General features: G+C 48.0%; 2 protein-coding genes across 2 annotated transcripts in view; one reads left to right on the top strand and one right to left on the bottom strand.

Annotated features, from left to right (window-relative positions):
• Window positions 1-680: 680 nt before the first annotated feature.
• Window positions 681-3,051, bottom strand: SOWAHC (sosondowah ankyrin repeat domain family member C). The gene has a single exon (XM_029604601.1). It carries the CDS (start codon window positions 2,582-2,584, stop codon window positions 1,049-1,051), a length of 1,536 nt encoding a protein of 511 aa, XP_029460461.1. The 5' UTR covers window positions 2,585-3,051; the 3' UTR covers window positions 681-1,048.
• A 39-nt stretch (window positions 3,052-3,090) lies between these two features.
• SEPTIN10 (septin 10) overlaps window positions 3,091-10,738 on the top strand; it is an 87,900-nt gene continuing 80,252 nt past the window's right edge. Inside the window, exon 1 of the mRNA XM_029604602.1 lies at window positions 3,091-3,464. Within this exon, the coding sequence (XP_029460462.1) occupies window positions 3,435-3,464 (30 nt within the window). The 5' untranslated portion in view covers window positions 3,091-3,434. The remainder of the gene's footprint in view (window positions 3,465-10,738) is intronic.

Here is a 10,738-nt window from a genome sequence, read left to right as displayed (position 1 = left end):
CCAACACCATCTTTACAAAATAAAAAAGTGCCGCTTATTAGTAAACCCATCATCAGTACCTGTAGTAAATATTTTCTTTGATATAAAAACTCTAGTGCGAGCTTGGCAGTTTATATACTAAAGATTGTTTTTCACTCAGCATAAACATACGGTGTTTTTAAGAGAGCCCATAACTTGGACCAAAAACCCAACCTTTCAGAAATAAATAACTGAACAATTAGCCTTTGAGGGCACACAATTTTACAGGGAGAGAGGTTTTAAAATGATTCAGTGGAAGCATTTTCCAAAGCTAAGTGCTCAGTTCAACAAAGAGTCTATTACAAGTGTTTTTGTTATTCCCCAGTTTCCAATAAACCCGTACCACATCTACCGCTATGGATTTTTTTCCCCTCTGTATTTTCTTCTAAATGATAAAAATCATTTAGGCGAGATCCAGAAACTTGTTGGCTTTCTAGAAAGCTTTGTATTTATTTAAACCTCATCCACAGTCAAGGTTCTAGATTTGTCTTCATTCAACCATGATGGAACTGGGGTTAATTTTAGAGTATAGCACTTTCCAATGGAATTTCAATTACTTCTCAAGTATTTTCAATTGGTATTTGAAGTCCTATTTATTACGCTAAACTGAGGGAAATATTTGTAAGAACTATTAAGCATTAATTCCTATTTATAAAGGCACAAAAACATATCTATTACATTTTGCTCTTATTGTCAAGGTTCTGGGTGAATTGGCCTTTTTTTTTTTTTTTAAATGCATTGATACATGGCACAAATGGAATGTATAGTGAGGTTAACCGGAATGCACAATATTTTCCAACTCAAATTTTCAAACAATCCAGTACTCAAAGTTCACAGTGAAAAATGGACAGTTTCTAATTAAGCCCACCATTGTTAGACCAGCCATCCTATGCCTTGTATTTCAGAAAACATTATAGCTCTTGATAAATCAGCAGCTTATAAAAACTGAGTGCTTCGTACCACAAGCTGCAGACACAATTGTACCCGACCCTGCCGTAAAACCAACATTTTTTTTTTTTTTACTTCTTCTTCACCCAAACACATTGGACTTGGGTCGCAACTTGATGGGGCTTTTGAGGGCGCGCTCCTCCTCCTCGGAGTCCCGGAACGAGGGCGTGGTGTGAATGATCTGCGTCCGGAAGCGCATCTTGTTGAGCCGGGGCTTCACCCTGCTGCTGCCGCCCGACAGCTTGCGGCTCACCTCCCTGCTCTTGGGCCAGGGGCCGTCCGGGTGGTCGTCGCCCAGCAGGGGCAGCCGGTGCACCGTGATGGTGGCGGGCAGCACCCGGGAGAGCCGCCAGCGCCCGCTGCCCAGGCTGCTGACGCCGCCGCCGCGGCTCTCCGGGTCGGCCAGGGCGCCCACCAGCCCCTTCATGCCCTCGGCGGCGTCCCGGCTCAGGTACTGGCAGGCCTTGCGGCCGCTGTAGTCCCGGACGTCCACGTCGGCGTCGTAGGCGCCCACCAGCAGCTTGACCACCTCCAGGTGGCCGTGCATGGCGGCCAGGTGCAGGGCCGTGTAGCCGCCGCTGGCCCGGGCGTTGATGGCGACGGGCAGCCGGTGCTTGCGGGCGAAGCCGACCAGCAGGGCGAGCAGCTCGTGCCGGCCGTGCTTGGCGGCCCAGTGCAGGCAGTTGAAGCCCGTGACGAAGTCCCGCTTGGCGAAGAGGGCCGGGTCGCAGCCCAGCAGCCCCTCCAGGCTCTCCCACTTGCCGTCGGAGGCGGACAGCATCCAGGCGTGCTCCAGGGGGTCCAGGGTCACCGAGCCGCCGCCGCTGCCGCCGTTCTCCTCCGCGGAGGCGAGGGATGCCGTGTCCGAGTCTCCCCCTCCGCCGCGGGCCCCCGGGAAGAAAGTCCTGCGCAGCTGCGGGGAGCTGCTGATCATCCGCTCGCGGAAGGTCTTCCGGCTGGACCGGGGGGTGGTGGTGGTGAGGCCGCCGGGGGAGCAGGGGGAATCCGCCGGCGAGCCGTCCCCTCCGGAGTCCTCCGCGCTCAACGAGGCCCGGGCCGGCAAGCAGCGACGGGCGCTCTCCCTGCCTCCCTCTCCTCCCGGCGGCTGGGGAGCGGGGGCGCCGCCGCCGCCATCCTCCACCTCCGCTGCGCCGAGCTTCGACTTCTCCCGCGGGGGCAGGCTCCCGGCTCCTGCCGCCACCTCTTCCTCCTCCGCAGGCTGCGGGTCCCCGCCGCCGCCGTCTCCTCCCCCATCCTCTGTCCGTTCAAACACCGGCCGCCGCTCCTCCTCGGGCAGCGGGGACGCTTCGGTCACCGAGATGCTGGGCACCTGCTCCGGAGCGGCGGGAGCCGGGCAGGCCTGGGTGCCCGGCGGCGGCGGCGGCTCCCCCAGGTACCTCTTCCGCAGGCACACGTACTTGACGCCGTCTTCCTGCCGCACGCTGCCCAGCCGGTTGACGATGTCCTTGAAGCGCTGGCGGGCGGCGGCGCGCTCCTCTGCCCCCGGCGCGGCGCCCAGCCGGCCCCTGAAGTGCTCCACCAGCTCGTGATTGGGGGCCCGGCCGCCGCGCTCGCGCAGGAACCGCAGCACCGCGTCCTGGCTCAGCTCCTCGGCCATCGGCGGCGGCGGCGGCGACTGCTCCTCGCTCGCTTACTCACTCACTCACTCGCTGTCCTGCTGCTGCCGCCGCCGCTCTCCATCCTCCCGGGGCGCGCGCGCTTATCTACGTTCGGCCGCTCGCGCTGTGGTCTCTTCCCTCAGCTTTCGCCGCCCGGTTGGTTCCCCGGCTCGCGTTCTCCCAGATTCCACTCCGCAGGCCCAGCCTCCATGGCAACTCCACCCCATCCTCCTCCTCCTCCTCCTCCTTAGCAACAGCCAAGTTCCAGCCCGCCTGCCTCCCTGGTACTCGACCAAATAGAAATTGTGAGTCGGTTGGAAGGAGGGGGCGGGTGAGAGAGAACAGGGGAGCAGACGCTGAAACCGTTACATTCCGGCAGTATTTTCCCGCCTCGGTAAACCGAATCGGGATCCCCCGCTTTCGCCCCGAATATGTGCGCGATGAACGGCAGCGGCGCCGCCTGCCTTCGAGTTTCTTTCGCAGAAGCCGCCGTGCACGTGCCAGCGCGCGCGCTCTCTCTTTCTCTCTCCCCCCCCCCGGATGGTAGAGCCCTACACCCCCAGGCCGCGCGCGCTCTCTCTTTCTCTCCCCCCCCCCCGGATGGTAGAGCCCCAGGCCGCGCGCGCTCTGCTGCTGCTGACATTCCTGTGGGATAGGGATAGGAGGAGTTGGAGGGCTGTGCCCTCCGCCCGCCAGCGCGCGCTCGGGCCGTTTCTGTACATTCTGGGGGCGGGGGCTCGCGCACGTTTTCTCTCCAGAAAAAAAGTAAAGTAGGGAGTGGGGGGAGATATATTTGTTTTTCGCTTTTTATAATTCTACAAGTAGTTTTTTTTTTTTTTTTTGTGCTCAATGGCTTCCTCGGACACCGCCCGCCGTTCGGTAAGTGCCTGAAAGCGGGCGATGGGGTGGGGACGGGGAGATAAAGGCCGCGTCTTGTCAGAAGTTCGCGTTCCGGACAGTGCGGTGTCCGTGCGAAACCCGGGAAGTAACGAACACGTCGTACACGCAGGATGGCCCTCGAGTTAACGGTCAGCAAGCAAGTACCGCCTGCTGACCTGGTGTTTGTTTCCCGAAGAAGAAGAAGTTACATTTTGGGCAGTGTCTCGTCACTGCAACCATTAGAGTTGCATTGTCCAGAAAAACACAGACCCCCGCCTTCCCTTCAACCGCCTGATTAGAGTCTACATAGCTAAACAAGCTTGCTCTAGATTTACTATGAAATCTGTGCTATCGAGGTAAGGAGATGCAAACTATGCAAAATTGCCTTTTAGCACAGTAAAAAAAAAAAAAAAAAGTCCGTGGAAGATCTGTTTCTCAGATGCATTAATTTGAAAAAAAAAAACCCAAAACTTGGCTCCATCTCGCAGAGGTGCAGCAATTATTATTTGTAAATATCCTATGTGTGGAATTCATGCCTAGTTTGCATGTCATTTACATAGGTTGTTAGCATGGGCAGTACATTGTGCTTGTGTGTGTTAATGACCAGTGTCAGTGCACTATAGTACGTTGGGCCCTTGTAGTGCATCGCTCTAAATCTGGCAGCTTAGGGCCAATATCAAAAACCCTGTCCATTTATTTATTTTCCACTTACTTTCAACATTCAGGTAGTCCAGGTATTTCCATATCCCCAGAGGGTTTACAATCTTAAAGGATGGATTTACTAAGACTTTCCCCCATTCTGTCTGTAGGGAACAAGTCCAGTAAATCAGGCCCTAAGCTTGAAAGGGAGTATAAAGTGACTTGCCCAAGGTCGCAAGGAGTAGCAGTGGGATTTGAATGCTGGCTTTCATGGCTGTAGCCCAGTGCTTTAATCACTAGGCTTCTTTATTAAAGACTGGGTGCAGAAATTCAGTGTATAGTTTCTTAACATAGGCACTAAAAAGAATTAACTCTCCATTTAGTAAGCAAATGGTATGTTACTACATCAGCAGTTAAAAATATAAGCAAACACAAAAATGTGTGCCCAACACCAGGTTTAAATGTGTGGGTTGTGGGGAGAGTCAGACAGTATGCACACAAATTTTGTGCTTTGTTTGCAAAAAAAAAAAGACTTAATGCACACAAAACATGTTTTATGATCTATGCATATACAATGATTTATGTGCAGCAATGTGCTTTCAGGGCAGAAATCTTGTGCACATAAATCATATTTTATGTGTAGGAAACATGCTTTGTATGCACAAAGTATATTTATTGTGCATAAATCTCAACTATGGGTCTTAGTATCAGAACTCCTGCTTCTACCTATAGATTAATACTAGTGCTGAAAACTTTACTCCACCACTGATCAGGAGTAAAATTTCCAGCTATAGCCAGCACAACTCACTGTATTTGAGGGTACTAAGTAGCACACATTTTTTTGTGTGCAAAACTCCTTGCTGCATCAGGAGTACAGCTTGTGCACAAAAGATGTGCAAAGCACTGAGGGTAAGTATATGCTCTATTGTGCCTACTCTACTACATAGGGCCCTTTGATAGTGACAAATTACTTTTGGCCCTAAATGGGTTTTTGAGAGACTCTTTGCAACTAAAACATTTTTATGGCTCACCCAGATGTTTCAATACAAAAAAATTGGCACAGTTTGTAGTGATAACTATGAAAAAACTATCTAAAACGTGATAGTCATTTTAATTACACGATAATAAAAAGAATATTTTAACTTTACTACACAACTTCAAATATTGGGATTTAATTCTGTGCCAATATAGGTTACATCAACTAGTGATTTTTTTGGTTCAACCAGATGTTTACCAAAACCTTTTGTTTCCATCTTGGAAAGGAATTTGACTTGCTCGTTACAGTAGTACAGATGACGGCATACTAAAATTAAAGCGGGTGTTCAAATTTGAGTTAATTATACTGTGCACTATCCCTTTGGTTAAAAAAAAAATCCTTCCATTTCCCCAGGTTGTTTATTATTAACTGATACATAAGGCAAACATAGTTCTTAAAGTATTTTGCTATTGTAGCTCACCTAGAGTTGTTGTTTGTTTATTTATTTAAACATTTTTATATACCGGCATTAGTTGTGGACATCATGCCGGTTTACAGTAAACGGGTTAAGCTTGGAAATTTACATTTTAGCAGGGAAATCAAAACTGGGAGAGGGGGTAACAAGAGGTAGTTGAGAAAAGACAGGTAGTTGTTTGATCAGGTGAGACATAAATTCAATTAAATAATTATTTTGGAGTTCTAATTTAAATATGGCTATGGTTCTTAAGAGGATTCCAGTTTGAAGCCTACTCCTGCATTCTGGATTGTAAATTTTGATTGAGCAAACAAAGATATGTAGTGATGCTGTAGACTCTTTGGATGGTGGGATAATGGCGACAAAGAAGCATTGCAGCTCCAAAACATTTGTGGCATTGATTATCAAATGAAAAACACTCTAAAATTAAAAAAAGAAACACAGTAAAGGTGAAATACATGTACATTTGAAGTATTAAGAAAAAATATGGTGGTAACATTTTTGAATATGTCCAGGGCTCAGTTTATGTGTTTTTGTACAGTGCTGCCTACATCGAGTAACATTTTAGAAGTGATAAGAAGTAGTATACTCCTGGGGGAATTCTGCAAACTTTATATTGATCAAAATAACACAATTTGCATGACGGTCTTTAAGTAATTACATTTTAAATTAATACAGAAAAAGGTTATTACTTAAGATGCAGAATTTCCCTAGAAATTCACTGTAAGAGTTTCCCTTCCACTCGCTCTCCCTTCTCCCCTGGCCACTTTGCCCTCTCAGGCCCCCAACTCCTCCACCTGCCAGTATCTCTGCCCTCCACTTCCAGGCGCAACCCCTTCCACTCTATCGCCAGTCCCAAACTCTGGGAGTTTGGGACTGTAAATGGGGGTCAAACTCCCAGAGTTTGGGACTGGCGATAGAGTGGAAGGGGTTGCGCCTAGAAGTGGAGGGCAGAGATACTGGCAGGTGGAGGAGTTGGGGGCCTGAGAGGGCAAAGTGGCCAGGGGAGAAGGGAGAGCGAGTGGAAGGGAAACTCTTACAGTGAATTTCTAGGGAAATTCTGCATCTTAAGTAATAACCTTTTTCTGTATTAATTTAAAATGTAATTACTTAAAGACTGTCATGCAAATTGTGTTATTTTGATCATGCAAATTGTGTTATTTGATCAGAAAAAGCACAGACTTCCAATTCAAGAGCCATTATCTACCAAGCCTAGATGAGACTCTAAGGGCAGCACTGTCTCCACCTAGAAGTCTCAGTGGAACTCTTGGCTTCTCGGGGGATGAGTGGGAGCCAGTGAAAAAGAAATGCCCTATGTCCCATCCCTCCTCATCTGCTCAAGCTATGGATCAAATTTCATTCATATTCAAGAATTTCTTCGCAAACCTTCCTACTGAGCAACATTCACAAGCTCTCCAGTCGCCTAGACCATCTGAAAGGGATCATTCTCCATTCAGGGAATATTCCCCATACCCAGATGAGGAGGAGGATCAATTGCTACCTCCAGCTGGAAGATCAACCTCCTGGATTCACCACCTACTTTGCAGGGAAGCTCCACAGGAATTTCCTCAGACTCGCCTGAAGAGCCCCCAGAACCCTCTTCCCCGCCAGAGGACCTAACTTTGTTGAGAAGGTGGGCACGCTTCTAAAAGTAGAAACCTACAAGATTCCTGATCCTAGAGCTGAAACACTGGGGATCTTGAAAATCTTAGAGGTGCCAACTGCCCTACAGTCTCACTCGCTGTTGGAATCTTTTATGGATAAGGCGTGGGAGTCCCCTCACTCTGAGACAATAGTTGTCAGAAAGCTGGATCTCATTTAGAAGGCGGAAGTCTTTATTTATTTACTTGCATACTTAAAAAGTGTTTATTTCGCTTATAACAATAATGTGCTAGGCGGATTACAATATGTAGTTACACAAACTAATTTAATTTAAATACAATTTCTCCCCTTCCATCCCAAGTTTATTTTCCTTGTTTTTTGTAACTTTCCCTCTCCCTTTTTCTGATTCACTGTATTTAAAGTTCAAGGTTCTTATTGAAAATATTGTTTTTTACGTTACGTTATGCTTTACACTCCTTGTTATTTGTAAACCGGGTTGATGTGATGCCTATCATGAAACTCGGTATAACAAAAACAATAAATAAATAAATAAATAAATACAGATCATGCACAATACAGGACAAACGGTTCATGCTTAATCTTGGTACAAGCTATCAGATGCCTATTGTTCAGCTCATAAGCCTGCCTAAATAAAACTGCCTTCAGCTGTTTCTAAACATGAAGTTAGTATGTAGCACATTTAAAACTAATCTGAGAAAATTCTTTTTCACTCAATGCACAATTAAACTCCGGAATTTGTTGCCAGGGGATGATGTTGGTGCAGCTGGGTTTAAAAAAGGTTTGAATAAGTTCTTGGAGACGTCCATTACCTGCTATTAATTATGTTGACTTAGAAAATAACCACTGCTATTATTAGCATCAGTAGCATGGGATATGCTTAGTTTTTGGGTACTTGCCGGGTACTTGCCAGGTACTTGTAGCCAGGATTGGCCACTGTTGGCAACAGGATGCTGGGCTTGATGGACCCTCTGTCTGACCCAGTATGGCAATTTCTTATGTTCTCAGTACTGCCCCTCCCTCAGGCTCCCTCTGTCCCTCCCTCTCTCACACACATGCTCCTTCTCTCTAGTACACATACACACCCTCATACAGGCTCCCTCCCTCTCTTGCACATCCACATCCCCTCATATAGGGTCCCTCTCTTGCATACACACCCACACAAGCTCCCTTTCTCTTGCACATACATCCTCACACAGGCTACCTATGTCTCTCTCTCTTTAATGCATCCCTTCACACAGGCTCTGTCTCACACATAAACAATCCCTTCACAGAGGCTAGCACCCTCACATACACACGATCCCTTTTTCATACACATGAGCTCCCAATCTCTCACACACACATGCACTCCTTCACAATCTCCTCATATAGGCTCCCTCTTTCTGAAACTCACAAGCAAGCATCTCCCCCCACCTCCCATGCTCTCTCTCACCCCCTCCTCACCCCCCCTGCTTTCTCGTACACCCTCCCCTTACCTTCCCTCTCTCACCCCCTCTCCTCTTTCATCCCCCCTCCCCTCTCCTCTTTCACACCCCTTCCCCTTTCTCACACCTCTCTTCCTCTCTTTTCACACACACACACTAACTCTCACCGGGACCTTCATCTTCCCCGCAAGCGGAGCACACTCTGTTCGTTGCACATGGGGGCCTTCATTTTTGCGGTGAACGGCACGCATCCTGCAGCACCGGGGGCCTTCATTTTTGTGGTGAATGGCACATGTCCTGCGGCACCGGGGGGCCTTCATTTTCTCTGCAAACAGCACGCTGGGGCCTTCATCGTCGCACACTTCATTCGCGGCATGCTAGGGTCTCCTCTGCCATTTTCTGCGCAGGGGGGAATTCTGCGCGAATTCTGTGCTCCACAGTAGTGCAGAATTCCCACAGGACTAGTAAAGGCTTGGCTCTTTTCCTTAAAGGTACAAGTAGCGGCTCTCGCCTGTTTCAGGGGTCAGGTAAATGGTGGATCCTAATGTGGTATATTTTCTAAAAGGAGTGAAACATGTTCGTCCTCCTTTACGGTTTCCGGTGCCCCTGTGGAGTCTTAAATAGGTCTTGGATTTTTTTGACAGGCTCTACGTTTAGACTGTTACGTACCTTGTCCTTTCAGTTGCTGACCTTGAAAACAGTATTCCTTGTGGCAATTTGTTTGGCTTGTAGTGTTTCCAAATTGCAGGCCTTGTCTTGCCGGAAGCCATTTCTCCAGGTGACTCTAGGGGTGGTACAGCTGCATACTGTTCCTTCCTTTTTACCAAAGGTAGTCACTGGGTTTCACTTGAATCAGACCATCTCCCTGCTGTCTCTGTGTATAAAGAAAGAGATGCAGAGAACTGTCGTCTGTTGGGACCCTTGGATGTTAAGCAACATATTGTCAGGTTACTGAACCTTTGCATAAATCGGATCGCCTGTTTGTCCTTCATGGCGGTACTAGACACGGAGAGCCAGATTAAGGAAGTAGGTTCGGCTGCAATTGTGGATGCTAGGAAGCTGTTGTGTAGTCAGGTTGGGGCTCATTCCACTTGGGCTCAGGCAGTGTCATGGGCAGAAGTGAAATTGTTGTCTCCTATTGACATTTGCTGAGCTGCGAAGTGGTCCTCCTTACACACCTTTTCCAGGTATTATTGCCTGAATGTTCAGTCCCGGGAGGATGCGGCCTTTGCGTGAGCTGTTTTGTCTGGATCGCGGTCAGCCTCCCACCCTATTTGGGAGTAGCTTGGGTTCATCCCAGTTGTTCTGGATTCATTTGATTGGACGCTAGGAAATGAGAAATTACCACTTATTTGATAATTTCCTTTTCTTTAGAACAGTCAGATGAAACCAGCTTCCCTCCCTTGGCTGCTGTGTAGTTGCATATTGTTCCTACTGTGTGCCTAGATGTTACAGGGTTTACTGGTAAGCGTTACTCCAGTCCCTAGACTAGTGTTATTAGGTTCTTATTGGAGCTCAGTGTTGTCTGAGTATTGACATTGTTAGTTGTTTTTATCAAGATTTTTGACTAGTCTGTCCCCAGTTGCTTTTGAAGAGAATACTGGTGGGCTGTTGTCATTGCAGGGGTATATGAACTGTGATGTCAGCTTGCTCAGTCTCCATCTGCTGGTAGGAATGCATAACCCACTTGTTCTGGATTCATCTGACTGTCCTAAAGAAAAGGAAATTATCAGATAAGTAGTAATTTCTCATTGTGTACTTGTTCTTTGAGTGGCGCTTATTCTATGGATGCCTAGGTATTGGGAACCTAGAGTTGGGACGCCTAAATATCCGATGCCCAGCATTTGGATGCCCAAGTTTTGGACGCCTAGAATATTTGGATGTCTTAAAAAAAACAAACAACAAACCCCCCAGCTAGACGCACAGCTCCAGCTGCTGCTTAGCGCACTGTTGGCCATAATGGCGCCTATCCCTAAAAAGGCTAAGCACCATTCTCTTTGCTCTGCCTATCATATTAGGGCATCTCTGCCAGGAGTGCCCGCTAATTTTGTGCCAGTGCTGTGGAGGCTCAGGGAGATTTATCCTTTTCTGATTTTATGAAGCCTGGTTGTTCCCAGCTGGATGTTGGTCTAGGTAACGA

The sequence above is a fragment of the Rhinatrema bivittatum genome, chromosome 5 (genome assembly GCF_901001135.1).
Source record: "Rhinatrema bivittatum chromosome 5, aRhiBiv1.1, whole genome shotgun sequence".
Classification (NCBI taxonomy): Eukaryota; Metazoa; Chordata; class Amphibia; order Gymnophiona; family Rhinatrematidae; genus Rhinatrema; species Rhinatrema bivittatum.
This window is presented reverse-complemented; position numbering and strand designations above follow the sequence as displayed.

What these genes read in the sequence shown, in the direction of transcription:
- SOWAHC (XM_029604601.1), bottom strand. Translation starts at nt 2,584, where the DNA reads ATGGCCGAGGAGCTGAGCCAGGACGCGGTGCTGCGGTTCCTGCGCGAG.